We start from the raw sequence: 23,185 nt of genomic DNA on the forward strand, positions 1-23,185 counted from the left end.
AAGAGAGAAACAGGACTGACCATTAGGCCACTAGGGAAGTCGTGGCCTAATGGTTAGAGAGTCTGACTCCCAATTGAAAGGTTGTGAGTTCGAGTCGCGGGCCGGCAGGAATTGTGGGTGGGGGGAGTGCATGTACAGTTCTCTCTCCACCTTCAATACGACGACTTAGGTGCCCTTGAGCAAGGCACTGAACCCCCAACTGCTCTCCGGGCGCCGCAGCATAAATGGCTGCCCACTGCTCTGGGTGTGTGTTCACAGTGTGTGTGTGTGTGTGTGTGTTCACTGCTCTGTGTGTGTGCACTTCGGATGGGTTAAATGCAGAGCACAAATTCTGAGTATGGGTCACCATACTTGGCTGAATGTCACGTCACTTTCACTAATATTAGCGTAGATGCCATTCTTCCAATGACAACAATTACATCGGGTGTTATGGGAAGTTTTCCCGGTTCCGGTTTAGCTAATTAATGCAGCCTAAAAATCCTTTAACTGTGAGGAGACCAGCTGGTCCTCGCCATCCACTTTTGTCATGTTCTATAACCTGGACATCCCGGCCTTGCATGGTCGGGTCCTCTCGGTATAATACAATGGCCTCTGTCAAGCTCCATCATCATGCCACCTCCAGGGAGCTAGCTCCCTCTTATCAAGTGTAGCCTAAAGGGTTCAATGGCTCCGGCCCTCTCATTTGTCCCCTAGTAACCATTTGTTTGTTTGTTGTTGTTGTTTTGGCATATTAATTTATATTTGCTCTTTATTTGAAGCACAACTCTACAAGAAAGGTAACATACTATAAAACTGTTGGTACTTAAAATGTTTCACTGAGCTGAAATATAAACTTAAAAAAATCTCAAGATAAATGAAATTAAAATAAAATCTAATTTAAGTGATTTAAGGGCTTCAAACAACATATCATGGCTCCATGTCTTATAGACTCTCCTCCTTTAGTCCTGTCGTTTTGCCTTCTTGATCTTTGGCCTTGGCTAAATCAGCTGGACACACTCTATCTAGCATCACAATTTTCCAGACTTTGCCCCTCTACACAGTCGCTTATCAGATCATTCTATATTCGCAAGTTTAGGTATTGTCTCTATAGCCCCTTTCACACTGCCATTCCGGCAAATACAGGGGTAAAGTGTTCCTGTAATTATTCCCCGGTCGCTAGATTTGGCACTTTCACACTGCCAGTGATGACCCGGTATATGTGCGTGCTTTCACACACAACCCTTGAAGATCCCGTAACGACACGTGACATCAGCGCGTGACGTGTAATGTACGAGTCGACAACGCTAGGCACGTTATACTTTAACTGAAGCAAGCAAACGATCTCTGCGTCAGCGCGGAAAGTGAGGAACTAACTGATCTCTGCTTCATTACAGTTTGCACATATGTTTTCGTCGCGAATGTTGATCTTCTTTCAAAACAGCCGGTAAAAAAGTCGCGCGATAACGCGCGTCATCACTTCGATACCGAATTAGATCTGGCTTTTGTTCACACAGCGCTCGTTCCGGATCGATTACCGCAATGTTACTATGTCCCCGACCCGGGTTCGATTTGGTAATCAATTCCGGGACGTGGTTGCTTTCACACAGAAGGCGACCAGGCAATGTTACGGGAATATTGCGGGTCCGACGTGCAGTGTGAAAGGGGCTTAAGGGTGCTTTCATACTTGGTTCATTTGCCTGGTCCAAACCCGAGTTCGGTTGCTCCCCCCTCCCCCTGCCCCCACTGGACTGTGTTTATATTATACATTTGAGTCCGAACGGCGGTTCGCTTCCGTCATCAAGGCAGCAGTTGTTTGCCCCGTTGCTTGGTAACGACAGCGCAGGAGAAGGCGGCAAATGCATAACATTACTCTCCGCACTTTAATGTATTACGTTTTTGAACTGTTCGTTTTGTTTATAAAGCTTCGGTACATAACGGCACTTGCGTCTGTCTTATGAATGTACTGAAAATTCTCTAAAGAACGTTGAAGGCGAACACAAATGAGATGTACAGCTCTCTGCTTGCAGCGCGTCATTCACGCTCATCAGGAAAGTGAGTGAAACACACACACAAACACACATTTTCATCAAATAATTTGTCATTAAAAGCGGTTCACTTCCGCGATTTGGTACCGTACCAGCTCACATGAAGCGTACCCCAGACCACCGTTTTTAAGCGGACTCGGGTACGGCTCGCGGGTGCCCATTCGAGTATGGAATACAGCGTTCATATCATCAAAACGAAGCGAACTCTGACGTCAATCGACCCCTGCTGTGCACCAAAAGTGCTAGTGTGAAAGCACCCTTAAGCTACATGCAATATTGGTATACACTTTTCTAACGTCAAAAGCATTTGAGGAGAATGACTTACAGTCACCAAACAACTGTTGTTCTTGGTGTCATCTATAATGCACAGTTTAAAATGTTTGATATTTATTAAAATTGACTGTAAATCATATGTAAATTATGCTATTTTTTTACATGGGCTCAAACACAAATCTGAAGATCAATAGAATTTGAGGAAAAACACTTCATTTAGGTGTCAACTACAATGCATACCTCATACATTTATTTATATATATATATATATATATATATATATATATATATATATATATATATATATATATATATATATATATAAATTGTAAATTGTCACTTTCAGCCACATTTCTATGAAATGTTATTTATTTATTTATTTTTCCTCAGGTTCCCTTAGAAAATTACCCATGGTTTTAACAATAACACAAAAAAATATAGTACTTGTAGCCATGGTAACTGCAAATTATCCAAGGTTTTATACTTTGAATCATAATTTACAAAGAAGTATTAATATACTGTATTTTTTTTCTTCAAATGGTTAATGAACTACTTACTGTTGGAGTATATTTGAAGCATAATTTTAATGTGCTTCAAGTACATTTAAATTGTATTTCAGCTCATCAGTATATTATAAAGCTGTTTTTTTCAGTATAAACACACGTTCACACTTAATATATTATATATTAGAGGCAAATATATTATAGGCTACACATTAATATTTATTGTACTGTACATTTAATATTATGATATATAGAAAACTTTAATGTATATTGTGTAAATTACAAATATTCATAAAGTAAACTTAAAGTACAGCAGCATACATACCTTGGTGAAAAACAATACTATTACAGGTATTACAAATGCACTTGAAATACGAGCAAGTTTATAGCATATTAATACAAACTTATTCAAGTACATTTTAATACATTATACAAGAAGAAAAAAAAGACTGAAATGCAATAGCAAAGCTATCTTTTCTGTTAAACCTTTATTATACACTCTAATCCCCGGTATTATTTTCCTTCTCTTGTCGCTTCTCCAGTCCAGCGGGTGGCGATAAGACACACGTTTGTTTACCAAGCACCAATAAACCTCAGAAGAAGAAGTCTAGTTTCATCACTCTCCGTTTTGTTTTATTGTGGCGCTGTTTAATACAATCTATTAGCTGTTTTTTTCTGCAAGTAGAAAATACAGTTTTTGAAACTTTTAAATTAATATTCTCATCCTCACAGTCGTGACTAAGTTTTGAATCAAGCAGGAATATCTGGAGGAGGATAATCTGAACTGAGATCTGCTGCTGTAAAGATGATGTTTGTTAAAGAGGAGAACACGAGTGAACCAGAAACCTGGAGAATAAAACATGAGGAACCAGAAACCTGCAGAATAAAACACGAAGAGCCAGAAAGCTGGAGAATAAAACACGAGGAACCAGAAACCTGGAGAATAAAACAAGAGGAACCAGAAACATGGAGAATAAAACACGAGGAACCAGAAACTATAAGAATAAAACAGGAGGAACAAGGAGGTGGGTCTTTATTTTCCATTAATCTTTAATGGCTTTTTGTGGTACATTAGGCTTACAAAGTTTTAACCATCTGGGCTCGGATTTCATTGCATTCTTCTGAGATTAATTCTGGGGCAGTTTCTTGGACAGCGTTTAAATTAAGACAGAAGTAGGCTTAATCTAGGATAGTTAATTATGGTTTTAAAAATGACTTTCTGAAACACATATTTTCACATGATTTCTAACTCATATATCATGGACTATAATAAACTAGGTTCATTTAAAACTAAGTGTGTTAATATGAATTGGCATGACAGAGGATGCCTATAAAAGATGGAATGGACAAAGTAAAGCTTAAAATTGAATGTTACTGAGAAGCAAATCTAAAGAAAACAATAGCAGTAGAAAAAAGACAGACAACAAAAAAAGATTGTTACTGAAGGAAAGAACCTTTTTTAAAGCAAGCAAAGTACACTGCACACATCAGCTGTCAAATAAAATAATAATAAATTGTATTTGTAATGCCCCTTTCTTCCACTCAATGCGCTACAACAGTATAAAACAACATTAAGAGAAACAACATAACCCCATAATAGCAATCACAGCAATAACAACTGTAAAATTATAACCAAGATAGAGCTGGCATACCATAACTAGGGTCCTATGATTTCCGCGATGCAGAAAACACGGAGGGAATCGCGGAATCCAGTCATAAAAACAGAATTTACAGTTTAACGTGAAATTTGCCAAATTTTGAATGAATTAATCAAAAATAGGCCATTGCACTTACATCAAATCACGATATGGACTAATATCTGTAAATATTAAGCCGGAACAATCTGTTTAAATATGAATTCTGCATGTTCTGCGTGTCTCTTTATTAACACACGGAAGCCCGAGTGATGCTCGCGGTGATTTCAGCATCTGCTGTCTCACTAAATAAGATGTGAACACTTTGATTTGAGTAAAACTAGCGTCACACCACATACACAGAACTGTAAAGGTACGTCAACCCGTCAAAATATATGTCCGGTTAAAGACTATTGTTCAGCCTACTACTAAGACATTTTTTTTTTTTTTTTAAGGTTTAATCACACAACATTTCTTCCATGTTTTATTTTTAATAGTAAATCCCCTTTGTTTAACAAAAAGTTAAGTTTGCTTAATTTTCAATAATTAAAAGATAAATTAAATTAATGTTTTATGTGTTTAATGTTAAATGTGCATCAAAATGCTTTACTTAATACCCCAACGGAATGGCAATTGCACTTAATTCATCTGTCAACTTTATTGTCATTGTTCACAGTACAAGTACAGACAAAGAAACAATGGGTAATAATTAAATTTTTATTTTTGATGCATTGCATTCTTTGCATTTAAAAAATAAAAAATTTAAATTTCTAAAAAAGGAAACTTAGTTGTTCATTTTAAGAGACCCAGGAGTCCTATTTTGTATTGCATAATTAATATTGCACTTTAATTAAGCAAAAATGCAATTTAACCGATTACTCGATTAATCAATGGAATTTTTGGTAGAATACTCGATTACTAAAATATTCGATAGCTACAGCCCTACTAGAGAGACGCTGCCGTGTAGAAATAATTTGCACACACAATCGCTCTCACTAATGCATTCATATAAATGTAATCCTAACTTTACTACTTTATCTGTATCGGATTTAGAACGAGCAGAAATCTGTGAGAAATAAAACAACCCAAAGGCAAAAGAACTGATAAAAATGAGCTGTTCGGTGCTAGGAGCAATTGCCATGTGGGCAGCGCTGTGTCATATGCCATAGATGTGCACAGGTGTTTTTCGCAGCTCCGGACTTATTGGTTCATTAATGATGTCGTCAGTTACTAGTCGTCTTCAACTTGATTTTCATCACATAAAAGTCGACTTAAAAAAAAACCCTAGACATTATTGGCAGGGGACACAATGACACTATGAACAAGGTCCGTGTCACTAGTTAAAATTGCTTATTTCTCTGGATTTAAACATTCTTCAAAGTTCACAAAATATATGACACTGTTCTTGTGGTTTTTGGATATTAAAAAAACAAAACTTTTATTTACTCGCCAAAAAAGCAAACTGCAACAGTGTTGCGAGACTCGCCAAGCTTTTGTGGCTCGCATGGCAGTAAATAATACGTTGATATGATCATGCAGTCAATACAGATATTTCATAAAAACATTAAAAACAAGTAGAGCTATAACATAACCCATTATAAAACCTTACACCAAGTCTACACCGGAAAAGAGTGGCGCAGTCTAACAAAAGACAACAGAACCCAGTAATGTTGTCTACACTGGATGCGGCGTGATGCGACACGATCCCCATCAGTAAACTGATGCCTCGTTCTATTTATGACAACATGTTCAGATGATTTGCAACTGTAGTGTGATGTCATCAAGTTTAACTCTCGCATCCAGCGTTGAAGCAGTTAAACAGTATTTGTTCTATTACAAATATTTTTTTTTTTAATGAATAACCAGCCTAAACTGTTAAACATCTGCATTGCAAGATGGAAATATAGATATATATTTATACTTGCTGTGTCCTACTGCCGTGGCACTGACTCACTGTGAAGTTGGCAGTATTATTTTAACAGCTCTTAACGCCGAGTGTGCACTTGGATGGTTAGATTAGACTAAAGGTCTTTCCAGCATTAAGGTTGTACTGCTTTTTTTATTTTTATAAATCATCTTGTCTCAGGTATACATTTGACTGGTAAATAATAAATGATATTAAACCTTGTTTTTAACAATTTCTTTGTCATCTTAATATTGATTTTATGTATGGGGGAACATTTTTTCCAGATTTTTATTTGTAGGCCATATCGCCCAGGCCTAGTTTCTCCAAATATGGCTGATTGGCTTCAAGTCTCAGGTTTGGCTGGGCCACTCAAGGATGTTCATAGAGTCATCCCTAAGCCACTGCTGCATTGACTTGGCTGTTTGTCATATTGGAAGGTTAACTTTCGGCCCAGTCTGAGGTTATGATGATGCTGCTGCCACCACGCTTCACTGTTGGGGATGGTATTATGCTGATGATAAGTGCTTGGTTTCCCTCAAACATGAATGAGGAATTGAGGACCAGAGAATCTTTTATTTCATAGTTTGAGAGTCTTTTAATATACATTTCAATCAGGGATTCATGTATCTTTACTGAGGAGAAGCTTGAGTTTGGCCACTTTATCATCAAGCCCAGATTGCTGTCCAAGTGATTTCTGTCCTTCTGTAAATTTCTCCCATATCCATATAAGATCATGGAGCTCAACCAGAGTGACCATCAGCCTCCATCACCTCCATCACCTCTCTAATCAAGACAGTTTGGCCAGGAGGCTAGACCTAGGAGAGGTCCTGATTGTTTCAAACCTCATTCATTAAGGATTATGGAGGCCAAAATCAAAAGGAGAAAAATTGATTGTCTGTTACACTAGAGTTGAATTTTATACACTTTCACATTATGTTTTTGTCTGTTTGTTTGGTTGTTTTTCAAGTTACTGACAATTGAACTGTTTTTGCTTTTATTTTAGTGTTTATTGAAGAAAGTGAGGCAAATGAAGAATTGAGTGAAGATGAGGAGAATCATCATGTCAGAACTGAAGAAAAACCTTTGAGTTGCTCTCAAACCAAACAAAAAGTTTTACAGAATAGGGCCAAGAAATCTTTCACTTGTCCTCAATGTGGAAAGAGTTTGATAAGAAAAAATAGTCTTGTGCTTCACATGAGAGTTCACACTGGAGAGAAACCGTTCACGTGTGATCAGTGCGGGAAGAGTTTCACACAATCATCAAGCCTTAAGTATCACATGAACAACCACACTGGAGAGAAACCACACAACTGTTCACACTGTGACAAGAGATTCAGTCGGTCAGGAGATCTAAAAACACATGAGAGGATCCACACTGGAGAGAAACCGTACACATGTGATCAGTGTGGGAAGAGTTTCACACGATCATTAAGCCTTAAGAAACACATGATCATCCACACTGGAAAGAAACCCTACAAGTGTTCACACTGTGACAAGAGATTCAGTCAGTCTGGATACCTGAAAGCACACCAGAGGACCCACACTGAAGAGAAACCGTACACATGTGATCAATGTGGGAAGAATTTTGTACGGAAAGGAATCCTTATGACACATATGAAATTTCATACAGAAGAGAAACTGTACACATGTAATCAATGTGGAAAGTGTTTGACAAGCGAAAGAAATCTTGAGCGTCACATAATTGTTCATACTGGAGAGAAACTGTACACTTGTGATCAATGTGGGAAGAGTTTCACACAATCATCACGCCTTAAGAGACACATGAATATCCATACTGGAGAGAAGCTGTACTCATGTGATCAGTGTGGCAAAATGTTTTTGAGGTCTTCAGACCTGAAGAAGCACCTGAGTGTTCATACCAAGGAGAAGCCACATTCATGTTATTGTTGTGGAAAGAACTTTTCACGTATTTCAACTTTGAAAGTGCATCAGAAAACACACACTGGTGTGAGAGAGTTCATGTGCTTTGTGTGTGAAAAGACTTTCATTTCAGCAAACTGTTTAAAACTGCACCAGAGGATTCACACTGGAGAAAAACCTTATGAGTGTTCACATTGTGACAAGAGATTCAGTGTGTCATCAAGTCTGAAAAGACACAAGAGGATCCACACTGGAGAGAAACCGTATCACTGCACTGCATGTGGGAAATGTTTCAAACATTCATCTGCTCTACACAGTCATACAAAAAACTATCACAGTAAGTATTCAAGATTCAGCTGAGATTCTGATCAAATCAATGTTATAGTACTGCATGTGTGACTGATAGGGACTGATAAACGATATGAGAGCTGACATTATCAAGTATGTCATCGACACTGCAACAAACAAAAAGGTGTCCAAAAGCATTCACTGCGCAATTAAGCCGCGTAGAAAGCAAAAGTTTGATTGTTCGCCTCTGAGGCGAAATCCGCTTCTTGTAGGAGTGGCAAGTGCTAGCAGTTGTCTGTTTGCAAGATGGCTGATGTTGATCGAGCACTCGGGTCTCTTCCACTTTTTCCTGCACACTTCCTCTGAATAAACAAATTATCTTGTTAGCAAAAAGTAGCTGTAGGCTATATTAGGGGGAAAATAGTATTAAAAAACGGTGGGAAGGCCGCGGGTCTATAAACGTGTACATGCCTCAAAAGTAATATGTGTATTTACAACACACTCTTCCAAGCGAGATCCTGTTTATTCCTGAAATATGAACTTGTGTATGATACTTGTGTCATATAGCTCTGGCTGACTGCTCACTGACAACATCAGTCGTTTCATTATAGTTCCAACAATTAAAGAAAAAATACCCATGTATGAGATCACAGTTAATCGTTACACCCCTATTTACAATGCATAGGAACACAGTTCTTTGTTACTTGAATAAATCAGTTTTTGAAAGAATTGAGTGAGCCAGCGATTCAGTGGTCCTTTCAGATGGACTCACTTGTTTTTGGGAAGCAGTGGCCTAATAGTTAGAGAGTTGGACATGTAACCCAAAGGTTGCTGGTTCAAGTCTCATACAGGGAGGGATTGTAGGTGCTAACCCACTGCTAACTAAGCTGCTCTCACACTACACCACAACTTCTCACGCAGTGAAAAACACATCACAGAGCAAAGGGGAAACTGATAACGTGCTGACAGACAAAAACAGACCAGGTTATGAAATAAAGTCTCAGGACTCTTAGCTTTCAAATTTTGTAAATTTTATACCAGTTTGTGGCTCTTTAATGTTGTCCTCGAATGCCTAAGAACGCCTCAGTTCAGTTCCCGATCAGGGCGAAGTTCACAGCATTTTGTCCCCAGAATGATTAAGAACACACATTATTTTAACGTATTATTGTATTATTTAACATTGGGGATGCACCGAATCCAGATTTTTTGGGTTTAGCCGAATACCGAATCCACTGTTTAAGATTCGACCGAATCCGACACGAATACCGAATCCTACTCGCATGCTTATTCCATTAACACAGTAAAACACATTAATGAAGTAAACAATGTCCACAGCTGTGTATTTTTTTTTTTATTATTTCATTTTTATAATTTAATATTTATTATTTCATTTTTATTTTAAAGAATAGGCAACATCATGCCAGGATGACAAGTGGGAAAAACTATTTTGACAATTAACATAAGCCGCTTACCCAAGTACAAACCAAAACCTTTCAATAAAAGTGCAGCAATGCAAAGAAAAGTGTTTTTCTTTTCTTTTTTAAACCAGAATATGTTTGGTGACTTTAAATTTAAATTAATGTTATTGAACATTTACTCAATATACATGGATAGTAGGCAGTTTTTGTTTATAATAGTAGGCTTGGCTACGATAGGAACAGTAGCCAAATATTACGAAAAATATTAAAGAAGATCACACACATCTCCTGCATCATAATTACATTAATATAAAACCTCTAACCTTTCACATGAAATGAGTTTCCTTTTAAAAAAAACAAGATGCTCTGCATTAACAGGTAAAAGCCGGTTGCGAGTGTGGGAACGAATGTCCCCAGCAGTACTGAAAAGTCTTTTACTGGGCACAGGGGTAGATCTTTGGCGTTTTTGGCAGCAGTGGGAAAAAAATGCTTTCATCCACGTAAGCGCCCAATGTGACTGGCTCTGAATTGCTACAGAACGGTCCTCATGTAAACACCATCACTTAATCAACAGCTGCGTGAAGTCGACCAGCATAGCGCAAGCCTAGGGTTCGGTTTGGTGGAAAAAAAATCTAAGATTCGGCCAAAAAAACCGAACCCTGTCAAAAAGCCCAGTATTCGGCCGAATCCGAATCTTGGATTCGGTGCATCCCTATTTAACATTATTATTTTTACCTAAGCACTGCAAGCCAGACATGCATACAGCGCCGAACATGGAATAATTCTGAAAAACCTGGTACACAAAAAAAGTACTTTAAATTAATTCCTTTGAATATTGCTGTTACTGTGTCAGCCAACAACAGCACAGCTTAATCCTCCACACACGTTTTTAAATTTAGTTATATTGAAAATGTTTTAATTCAGTCTTTTTTTTTACCCTCTTTAAACATTGATTTCCTTGGAGACCAGCTTTAGCTGTTGGACAAGATGGCGGATAGCAGCGTCAGCACATAATATATACACATTCTGATTGGACAGATTACCTGTTGGTCATGCTCCCTTTGAATGGTCAATTGTGTAGTTAATCAAATATATTTTTTTTTTAAAAAGGATTAGTTCACCCTAAAATGAAAACTAGACTGTTTTACTTAACCTCGAAGCATCCTAGGTTTACATTCAGATGAATCCTGTCTGAGTTATATTAAAAATTGTTCTGGCTATTCCAAGCTCTGTCATTGTGTTGTAGTTGAACAGTCCACAAGTCGTAATATAAAGTGCACACATCCATAATAAAAAGTACAACAGATAGTTTAGGGAGGTGAATAAAGGCCCCTTGCAGTTAATCCATGTGTTTTTGTAAGAAAAATATCCATATATTCATAATTCAAATATAATAAACACTTTTCTCTCACTTCCGGTATCAGACGTGGAAACCGTTCTGGCAGATGATGTAACATGTTTTCATTGTCAGGGTATGCCCTAACACACTGTGGAAGTCGTGGCCTAATGGTTAGAGGGTCGGACTTGTAATCCAAAAGGATGCAAGTTCAAGTCTTGGGCTGGAAGGAATTGTAGGTGGGGGGAGTGAATATGCAGTGGTCTCTCCACCTTCAATACCATAACTGAGGTGCCCATGAGCACAAAACCCCCAACTGCCCCCAAAGTGTGTTTGCTTAATTTCCGTTATCATATGTTGAACCCGTTCAGACAGATGATGCAGCACGCACACCTCTGAGGTATTCTAGTCTCATAAGTTTATTTAAAGGAAGCAAAGTTTACTTATTTTAGCAGAGAAAAACCAGACTCCTCTTGATTTATATTGAAATCCCCTGACATGTTTTTCTTTTCTTTTTTTTTTTCTTTTTTGCAAATCCTTGGTTTTTACTTCTAATTTGTGACCAGCGCTTTGTTTTGATCTTTCAACCTAAGTGATTTACAAATGAGAACAATAGAAGGTTGTTCTGTGCAAGAAACAGAGAGTTAGTTAAAAAAAAAAACTCTCTCAAGTGTCTTTGTATTGAATGGAAGAAGGGTTGCCACTGGATTTAGAGATTGTTTCTTAAGCAGTGGGCTTACCCAAGCCTGCTTAAATCATGAGGGAACTGGACCAGAGTGAAGAGAGATGTTGATAATGTAAGTGAAGGTATGAATGAAGAAGAAATGACTTGAAGGAGGTAAGGTGGGATAGGATCAAGGGGACAAGTAGTAGGATGATTGGAAAGGATAAGTTTGGAAACTTCCATCTCTGAGAGTGGAGAGAAAGAGACAGACTGTGTATTAGTTATGAAGTTATGATCAGTCTGCGGTGTGGAGAATTGGTCACTGATGGTTCTTGTCTTATTTGTGAAGAAAACTTCAAAGTCGTCAGCTGTAAGAGTCGATGAAGGAGGAGATAGAGGCGGACAAAGAAGAGAAGAGAAAGTTTTGAAAAGTGTGCTGCATTTGCCTGGGGACCAGTTGGGGGTTCAGTGCCTTGCACAAGGGCATCTCAGTCATGGTATTGAAGGTGGAGAAAGTGCTGTACATTCACTCCCCCAACCTACATTTCCTACCGGAGCAAGGCTCAAAATCACAACCTTTTGGATTACGAGTCTGAATCCCTAACCATTAGTCCATAACTTCCCCAGAGAGTTAGGGCGAAACCCTGAAAATGCCAACATGTTATGTCATCCACCAGAATGGCTTTCTCATATGACATATACTGAAAAGAAAAGTGTTTATTATATTTGAAATTTAGATATTTTTCTTACAAAAACACATGTATTGGCTACAGGAATCCTTCATTCACCCCTGCTGACTGCAATGACAGAGCTTGGAATAGCCAGAACAACCGAATTCATCATAAAGAAGAAAATCATATACACCTGGCTATTTTACATTTTTGGTTGAACTAACCCTTTAATAGTTCTCCCTATATAAATATGGGGTTTGGCTGTACAATATTAAATAAGTAATTTGAAAAAAAATTGACACCGTCACCTACTTTCCTCTGCTGGGCTCAAGACAAAAAAAATAAAAAAGTTTACCGGTGCAACCACCACGTTACCCAACTCATAAAAGCAGCCATTTCTATTAGTCTGTATAACAATAATCTGAATAATCAGTCCCAAATCATCTCGAATATCTTGTGGTGTGTACCCCGTGCTGTTACGTCAGGATTCACTTCTATTTTCACATTTATCAGCTTTTTATGAGATCCTGAAAATGAACAATTTTTTTCTTTTATTTCAGAGTTGATTGAAGAAACCGAGGAGAATAAGGAATCCAGTGAAGTTGAGGAGAAAAATCAAGTCAAAACTGGAGAAGTGCAGAGTACCAAACTAAATCACCAAACAGTAAATATTTAAAGAAAAGAAGAGCCAAGAAATATTTCACCTGCAGAGTTTCACATGCAAAACAATGTCTTGTCAATGTCTTGAGCACCATATGAGAGTTCGTAATGGAGAGAAACCGTGATCAGTGTGGGATGTTTCACACAATCATCACATTGTTAGAAGCACATGAACATTCACACTGGAGAGAAACTGTATGCATGTGATAAATGCGGTAAAATGTTTTTGTGGGCTTCAGTTCAGAAGAAACACCTGAAAGCTCATTCAAAGAGAAGCCACATTCATGTAATTTGTGTGGCAACAGTTTTTTTTTGTGTCCGCACAATTGAAAGTACATCAGAAAATACATACTGTACTGCTGTGAGAGAGTACATGCTTTGAGTGTGAAAAGACTTACTTTAATGAACTGTATCACTGCACTGCATGTGGGAAGCACTTCAAACATTCATCTGCTCTCAACAGACATACAAAAATCATGCCCAATAAGGCCCCGTACAGACAGAGATACATTTAGCTGTATTCATCCAGATGGATCCAAGGTTTTGGGAGCCTGAAACCACTTTTTTTTTTTAACCAGGGTGGATAAATCTGAAGACGTCATTCTTGCTTTTTCGTGTGTACAGTCAGTTTGTATATTTTGTGAAACAATGTTATCATCACTGCACGTCCATGTCAGACGCAGCTATGTCATGGAATAACGAAAACTAACAATGCAGACTACATGCTTGTGTTCGTGCTGCAGAAAACTATTATCTTTACTAACTTAATTAGATTTCTTGTTGTGTTGGATTTGTATACAGCGTGCAAGGTTTATGCACATGCTCTAAGTCTTCTATTATTTAAGTGCATCTCTGTGCCAGCGTTATTCTTGTATACTGTATTCTTATGAGTTTCATTTAATTCATGTTCAGTTGTCTTGAAATGCATATTATGTGTCACTTGTAGTTTGCTTAAATTTCCTTGAAGGGAAGTAGAAGCTTTTTACACACTGTTCTTATTCAGTAAGAATGCTGTTCTGGTTTTGGTGCTGGGGAAATTAAGGAAAATCACTTACAATTTATTATTGATACATAAATATATTAAATATATTAATATTAACTGTCTTGCCAACTGTTTCTACATGTGATAATATCCAGATATCTGTCTTTAAATCTTTTAATTGCCTAATAAACTATATTTTACAGCACACAAGAAAAGTTTGAATAAGACTGCTTATAAAGTCTGTTACTGAGTCTGAGTCTGTTATTAACTTATTTTTGTTTGATGTGTTGGTTTATTGATGTTTTGTTTTGAACAGAATTTCTTCATTATCTGCTGTTGATGACATCACTATGATGTACAGTCAGTCAGCGTCGAGTCTTCTGAAACAAGGCCAAGAGTTCACAATATTTCACATATTTACACAAGCATCAAACATATTTTACACCGTTTAAGTAGCATTTTACAGGCTCTTTTCTGTGTTGTTTCCTGGGTTCAGCACTACTTGTGTTTTCAGGTGTTCATTTTTTTGTCATACAAGGTGAAAACTCAAAAGGTTTTCAACTCTGTCTTAAATGGCTCACTTCAGGTGCACTTGCGGTCTTTAAGACTTCACAACGGCCGCTGTGTATGTGTCCACCAAACTCCTGATTTATCAGTATATGTATTGTTCATTTGTGACACTATACAGTATTGTTCAAAATAATAGCAGTACAATGTGACTAACCAGAATAATCAAGGTTTTTTGTATATTTTTTTATTGCTACGTGGCAAACAAGTTACCAGTAGGTTCAGTAGATTCTCAGAAAACAAATGAGACCCAGCATTCATGATATGCACGCTCTTAAGGCTGTGCAATTGGGCAATTAGTTGAATTAGTTGAAAGGGGTGTGTTCAAAAAAATAGCAGTGTGGCATTCAATCACTGAGGTCATCAATTTTGTGAAGAAACAGGTGTGAATCAGGTGGCCCCTATTTAAGGATGAAGCCAACACTTGTTGAACATGCATTTGAAAGCTGAGGAAAATGGGTCGTTCAAGACATTGTTCAGAAGAACAGCGTACTTTGATTAAAAAGTTGATTAGAGAGGGGAAAACCTATAAAGAGGTGCAAAAAATGATAGGCTGTTCAGCTAAAATGATCTCCAATGCCTTAAAATGGAGAGCAAAACCAGAGAGACGTGGAAGAAAACGGAAGACAACCATCAAAATGGATAGAAGAATAACCAGAATGGCAAAGGCTCAGCCAATGATCACCTCCAGGATGATCAAAGACAGTCTGGAGTTACCTGTAAGTACTGTGACAGTTAGAAGACGTCTGTGTGAAGCTAATCTATTTTCAAGAATCCCCCGCAAAGTCCCTCTGTTAAAAAAAAGGCATGTGCAGAAGAGGTTACAATTTGCCAAAGAACACATCAACTGGCCTAAAGAGAAATGGAGGAACATTTTGTGGACTGATGAGAGTAAAATTGTTCTTTTTGGGTCCAAGGGCCACAGGCAGTTTGTGAGACGACCCCCAAACTCTGAATTCAAGCCACAGTACACAGTGAAGACAGTGAAGCATGGAGGTGCAAGCATCATGATATGGACATGTTTCTCCTACTATGGTGTTGGGCCTATTTATCGCATACCAGGGATCATGGATCAGTTTGCATATGTTAAAATACTTGAAGAGGTCATGTTGCCCTATGCTGAAGAGGACATGCCCTTGAAATGGTTGTTTCAACAAGACAATGACCCAAAACACACTAGTAAACGGGCAAAGTCTTGGTTCCAAACCAACAAAATTAATGTTATGTAGTGGCCAGCCCAATCTCCAGACCTTAATCCAATTGAGAACTTGTGGGGTGATATCAAAAATGCTGTTTCTGAAGCAAAACCAAGAAATGTGAATGAATTGTGGAATGTTGTTAAAGAATCATGGAGTGGAATAACAGCTGAGAGGTGCCACAAGTTGGTTGACTCCATGCCACACAGATGTCAAGCAGTTTTAAAAAACTGTGGTCATACAACTAAATATTAGTTTAGTGATTCACAGGATTGCTAAATCCCAGAAAAAAAAAAATGTTTGTACAAAATAGTTTTGAGTTTGTACAGTCAAAGGTAGACACTGCTATTTTTTTGAACACACCCCTTTCAACTAATTGCCCAATTGCACAGCCTTAAGAGCATGCATATCATGAATGCTGGGTCTCATTTGTTTTCTGAGAATCTACTGAACCTACTGGTAACTTGTTTGCCACGTAGCAATAAAAAATATACGAAAAACCTTGATTATTCTGGTTAGTCACATTGTACTGCTATTATTTTGAACAATACTGTATATCCTGTACTCACTGATTATTGCATTCTGGTTAGATGCTAACTGCTTTTTGTTGCCTCGTACCTTACATGTGCAATGAAAATAAAGTTTAATCTAATCTAATCTAATCTAATGAACATCCTTGTCATAATCATCCTTATCATAATCATGAACATACTTATCATAATCATCCTTAAAAAGATTATTATTTAATTTCCATAGCCTCCAAGACTAGAGTTCTCTTTTGTGCCTGTAAACATTACAGAAATAAGATTATGATCAGTTTGCAGAGGCATAATTATTAATATTTTGCTTGTCAAGTTGCAAAGCAGAGGTAGAAATAAAGAACATGTAAATTCTAGATTGCAAAGATTTGTCTTTGTTAGACCATGTATATATCTGATATTCCGGGGTTGTAATCCTCAAGTATCAAAGTGATAAGCTGGCACATAGAGAAGCTAAGTTTGATTGTGCGTCACGTTGAGAAGAGGATGTCTATCACTCAAATTCAGTCAGTCATATCTTTAAAGTTAAAGTGCTTAGTTCACATGATAACGGAAACATGGCGGATCGCATTCATACTCAACTAAATTTGTCTGAAAAAGTATGTATCTTTTAACACTCGTTAAGTAAGTTCAAAAGTCCTATTCAGATAGTACATGTTTCTCCTGATACCTTGAGATTGAATTAACATAATAATAGAAGATGGACTCATGAAGCATCAAATTTGTGATGTGAACCTATAATGATAAATACAATATTGGAATGAAATACTGTACATATAAAATACTTACAAATAACAGACCAGATTACAGCAAGATTTATCTTCATGTAAGTGATATTATGGATATTATCATACAGCTTTTAATGATGTTTACAATTTGATATACTGTACCCAATGTTGTAGATACATGTAATGGGAACTTTAAAATGTAAAACCTTGCTTCATGGACCAATATGGAAATCAGAAGTCTAGTATGTTCAACTAATTGCAGGCCTTTCCCCTTCGTAACAGTAAACACTCACAATAAAATAAAATACAATAATTCACCTGTACAGTGAAAACCAGAATTCATCCATAAGGAGTACACCTACAAAGTATCAGACACCATCGAATGTGAGCATTTGCCCACTCAAGTCGGTTACGACAATAAACTGCAGTCAGGCAGAGAGACATGCACTCCAGCAGGAGTAACTTGGGACCCAGTGCAACAGGGTGTGGCGCTGGACAACTCTTGATGGGCGAGTGCAGGCAGGATGAGCCTTCTGTGTGAGCGTGGATGTGGGAGAATAAAATGATTTGCGAGACTACTGCAAAATAGAAATGATCTAAGCATAGTGTCTAAAACATAAAAATTAATTATCTGTTACACAAAAGCAAAAAGAACAACTAATATTAACATTAAAATAATTTATGTGCAAGCTAGGCATATTTCTATTTAAAACATGTTTAAAGGGTTGCTTAATGTAGCCAATCGCAGACTCCGCAGTTGATTTCTGGAACGCAGTGGCCAATCAGAGGTGGTAAAGTTAGAATCTACTCACCGCAGTGCTGAAATTGCATGTTCAACGAATCCTCTCATTTTAACACATAAAGTGTAGACACTGAAAGATTAATTTCTTTGTGCATACTTTCATGTATTATAACTGAGCTTTACGCAATCACGATTAACTGAGATGTCAGCTTGTATAGTGTTTATGCTTGGATGCTGTGAAGCTTAGGAGATGTTATAGAACCATTTCATTTCAATTTCTTTGATATACTGAAAAAAAAAGCATATACAGGCTTTTGCTGGCGGGACCAGATATAAGATATATTTCTATGGGGGCGGGCGTGGCACAGAATCTTGCAGGAGCGGGACCTAAAAATCCATCCTGCACAGGTTTCTAATCCAGAGCTCATTGACAAATAAATTATATCATAAGACGCGCTCCCTGCGTGATCGAAAAATAGAAAGTGAAAGTAAAAATGGCAAGCGCTCATTCTCCTTATATATAGTGGCTCCCAGATACACAAAAATTATATGCAATATTTGAACCTTGCAGGAGCGGAACACACAGGTCACTTTTTAAGTTCAGAGACAAGAAGACTTCCATAAAGTGGTCGGGATATAACTGAAATCAAAACAATGAATCTTGTATAATTTTTTTATTTTTAATATCGATAGTGCGTGTTTCAGAATTGATACAGTATCAACAAGCAAAATATTATGATACTCACGTGTATTGATATTTTCTTACACCTCTAAGATTCAATCGTGAGTTTTGAGCAGTGCTATTTGTCATTTTTCATATCACAAATTCAGGCATGATTTTGTTTAAGCTGTGAGATGTGCAATGAGTAAAAAGACATTATAAATAATTATAATCTGTAATTATGTCCCCACTGGATGCTAGAAATGCATAGTTTGTAATAGGTTCTGTTGTTATTGTCTCTGCGCTCCGGGACACACGACATCACAGTATGCTAAGAGAAGTAACATTTCCATCATACACTTGAGGTATTCATCCAATGACAATGCAATGGATAGCTGTGCAATCACCGCACGCCTTGGTTTTCAGACCAATGAGTTTGGTAAAAATCGATGAGTTTCAGAAAGGCAGGACATAGAGGAGCAACAAATATGTACATTTTATGTAAACATTTTTTTTTTTTTACCTTAAACTGCATAAACGCCAAATAACCCAAATAAATGTTTTTTTTAGCAACATCGGATGACCATTTTATATATATTTTTTTATATATATTATTTAAATAATTTATTTATTGCTAAGGTTTGCATATATTGATGTGTTCCTAACTACAGCTTTCCTAAAATCATATCCTATGCCTAAAATAAGCAATATAACAAAATATTGCCTTTTCGCAATGTATCACAACCCCTGTATCGTGATATGTATTGTATTGCCAGATTCTTGGCATCTGATCTTTTATGTGTGGTAAATACACACAAAGTACATGAATGAAAATACACAGCACGTGATCGTTAATCTCCAAACTGAAAGTAAAAAAGCAAAAATGCATTAAAAAGATATTTCAATGACCTGCATAATAAAAGCAGCTCCCTACCACAATTTATATACAGAATAATTGCCCAATTATATAATTGTAAGAGAAAGTATAACATGTTTCCCCACCCATCTCGTATTTATTCCCTTTAGGGGTTCACTAGTACACGTCTTCTGTACATGGAATTGGGATGCAGTGGATTGCTGGAGAGGGTAATCATGATGCCGGCTCAACATTGTAATGTCTGTCAGCCATCAGCAATGAAAAATGGCTTTGTCTATCGGGCCAACTCTATCTCAAGGCTTCTTTTACATGTGAAAGCATTTCTTCACTAATTACAGTTTAAAGACTTTTCTGAAGTGTGAATACTCACATGCACATTCAGTTGTTTGTGTGTGTGTGTGTGAAACTCTTTCCACATTGAGAGCAGGTAAAAGGCTTTATTCCAGCAAGAGTTAACACGTGATTCTTAAGGGTTTCTTTACATGTGAAAAAGTCTTTACACACTGAGGACAGGTTAATTGCTATTCTGAAGAGTGAATTACCATATGTTCATTAAGAGTTATCTCATGTGTGAAACTCTTTCCACACTGAGAGCAGCTGAAAGACTTTATCTGAGCATGAATTTTCATGTGATTCCAAAGGCTTCCGCTATGACTGAATATGTTTCCACACTGAGAGCAGGTGAAAGACTTTATACCCATATGATTTAACATGTGATACTCAAGGCTTCCTTTGCATTTGAAAATGTTTCCACACTCAGAGCAGGTGAAGGGCCTTTTTCCAATAAGAACACTTCTAATGTGTCCGTCAAGGTTTCTTTTGTTTTTGAAACTCTTTCCACACTGAGAGGAAATGAAAGGTTTTATCCCAGTATGAATTTTCATGTGATTCCAAAGGCTTGCTTTATGGCTGAAAGTGTTTCCACACTCAGGGCAGGTGAAAGACTTTTTTCTAGAGTGAATTCTCATGTGACTCTCAAGATATTTCTTACGAGTGAATGCATTTACACACTGAGAGCAGCTGAAAGGCCTTTTGACTCTTTTTCTTAGAATGTTGCGTTGCAAGCAGCTTTTTTCAGTTTTCGAGCAATTCACAGATTTTTTCTCCATTGACATCATGAGCTTTCTGATCCTGATGCTTCTCCTCCATCTCATTCAGATCTTGTCTTTCCTCTTTCACTTTCATCGGGCCTAAAATGAAAACATTAAAGTGAGGAAAATCAATTGGGAAATTTGGAAAACAAAAGGAATTTTGTATCTTGCATGGTGAGGAAAATAATTATATATATATATACACACATATACATACACACACACACACACAGGTTCTTCTCAATGAATTGGAATGTCCTGAAAAAGTTAATTTCAGTAATTCAACTCAGAGTGTGAGACTTGTATTAAATAAATTCAATGCACACAGACTGAAGTCTTTGGTGTTTTATTTATTTTTTTGTTAAATTTGAGCCAAATCATCACAATTAAAAGAACCAATTCACTATCTGAACAAATTAGAATATGGTGACATGCCAATCAGTTAATTAACTCAAAGCACCAAAATGGCTACACAAACATTGACACCCTTCACAAGGAATGTAAGCCGCAAACATTCATTGCCAAATAAGCTGGCTGTTCACATAGTGCGGTTTCCAAGAATGTTAACCGAAAGTTGAGTGGAACGAAAAAGGTGGGGAGAAAAATGATGCACAACCAATCAAGAGAACTGCAGCCTATGAGGATTGTCAAGCAAAACTGATTCAAGAATTTGAACTTCACAAGAAATAGACTGAGGCTGGGGTCAAGGCATCAAGAGCCACCACACACAGACGTGTCAAGGAATTTGTTGAACCTCAGAGGCGTCTTACCTGGGCTAAGTTGAGGAAGAACTGGACTGTTTCCCAGTGGTCCAAAGTTGTATTTTCAGATGAGAGCAAGTTTTGGATTTCATTCAGAAACCAAGGCCCTAGAGTCTGGAGAAAGTTTGGAGAAGCACAGAGCCCAAGTTGCTTGTAGTCCAGGGTTAAGTTAACACAGTCTGTGATGTTATGGGGTGCAAGGTCATCTACTGGTGTTGGTCCTTTGTGTTTTTTGAAAACCAAAGTCACTGCACCCGTTTACCAAGAAATGTTGGAGCACCTAATGCTTCCTTCTGCTGACCAGCTTTTGGAAGATGCTGATTTCATTTTCCAGCAGGATTTGGCACCTGTCCACACTGCCAGAAGTTGGTTAAGTGACCATGGTGTTGGTGTGCTTTGACTGACCAGCAAACTCACCAGACCTGAACCCCAGAGAGAATCTATGGGCTATTGTCAAGACGAAGATGAGAAACAAGAGACCAAAAACACTGCATCGTTAATGAGCTGTCGCCCCGGCTTCATCTGTAGCCTAGAACCCAGCTCTCCTCAGCCAGTTAAGGTTTTTACATTTCTTAGTTCATTAATGATTTTTCTACTGAAATGTGTACAATTCGTCAAAATGGTTATGAATGAATTCATAGGAATTAAATTACACATTTTATTTTGATTATCAGAGTTGCTTGTCGCGTTTTTAAATGTCCAACGGTTATAACGGCCAACTAATTAAACCACTTCAGATCGTTTTCTAATGTAATCTCTGGTAATATAATTTCAAATTGCACATGAATTCATTAAGTTAAATTACGTCCATTTTGGTGTAATTGTTTTGATTATAACAGCTGCGCTAGCAATACATAATGTGCTAGTTCGACTTAAAATTATTTGTAACCTGGCTGCCTTAAAATGTTGTGTTCAAAAACCATTGTTGTTTACACATATATTGGAGTTCCTTTATAGTTGGGGTAACAAAAGTGGAGTTAACTTTATTTTGTCTAACCAGCCAGTTTTTAGTAAGCCCAACAAGATGAGAAAGTTGTGCTTACCTTAATTCAAGTTGAAGTAGAAGTTGTACAAACTAAATACAAATTTGTCTTGTTGAATATTTTTAAGGCCGCCAGGTTACTTTTACAAGAAGAGATTTCTCACTAGTAATGTTAAGTTTGTTCAACTGGCTAAACTGTAATTTGCTCACACAACTCAACTTTCTATTTTCCACTGTACCCCATAAAAATAGCATGGACATTTAATAACATTCAATGCTATTTATTATTATTTTGTTTGGTATAAAAACACTTTCAAACATTTCACATAACTGTGGAATGTTTTTCTAAAAAAAAAAAAGTATGAAAAGCACAACAGTTTACATTTCATAACGTTTCTGTCAATTATCTAAAAAAAATAGTATGAAAATTTGTTCATGCAACAAGGTTTGGTAGGTTAGATTAACTCAGTGTCTTTTAAGAACAAATATGTTAAGCTTTTTTTAACAATGCAAAATGGTGGTGTGATATAACTACAAACAGTAAACATTTGTGTAACTAACTAATCAATGCTACCAACGTAAACTGTATTTGTACAGTCTAGTCTGTCAAGACAGTAAAAAAGACCAGAGTGTAGCAAAGGCATTAGCAACATCTTGGAAGTCACGTTTGAAAATCTGCTACTCCAGAACCACCATTACATTTACGAATGATGAATTACTCTTATCTTAAGAGCAAATGATGGCGTATCTACATATATAGATTTTATTTTAGGCCAGTTGTGATAATTTGAGAAGGCCAAG

The 23,185-nt window shown here is 37.2% G+C and overlaps 2 protein-coding genes across 3 annotated transcripts in view; one reads left to right on the forward strand and one right to left on the reverse strand.

Annotated features, from left to right (window-relative positions):
• LOC127952595 (contactin-3-like) overlaps window positions 1-23,185 on the reverse strand; it is a 271,167-nt gene that overhangs the window by 106,328 nt on the left and 141,654 nt on the right. The window lies entirely within an intron of this gene.
• LOC127952542 (gastrula zinc finger protein XlCGF57.1) lies at window positions 1,896-14,465 on the forward strand. 2 transcript variants are annotated; one of them, XM_052551106.1, is made up of 3 exons: window positions 1,896-2,031; window positions 7,344-8,558; window positions 13,159-14,465. In XM_052551106.1, exons 1-3 carry the CDS (start codon window positions 1,980-1,982, stop codon window positions 13,272-13,274), a joined length of 1,383 nt encoding a protein of 460 aa, XP_052407066.1. In that variant the 5' UTR covers window positions 1,896-1,979; the 3' UTR covers window positions 13,275-14,465. The 2 variants fall into 2 exon arrangements, with proteins under 2 accessions (XP_052407066.1, XP_052407065.1); XM_052551105.1 differs by lacking the exon at window positions 1,896-2,031 and adding an exon at window positions 3,356-3,825.

This window comes from Carassius gibelio, chromosome B3, assembly GCF_023724105.1.
Source record: "Carassius gibelio isolate Cgi1373 ecotype wild population from Czech Republic chromosome B3, carGib1.2-hapl.c, whole genome shotgun sequence".
Classification (NCBI taxonomy): Eukaryota; Metazoa; Chordata; class Actinopteri; order Cypriniformes; family Cyprinidae; genus Carassius; species Carassius gibelio.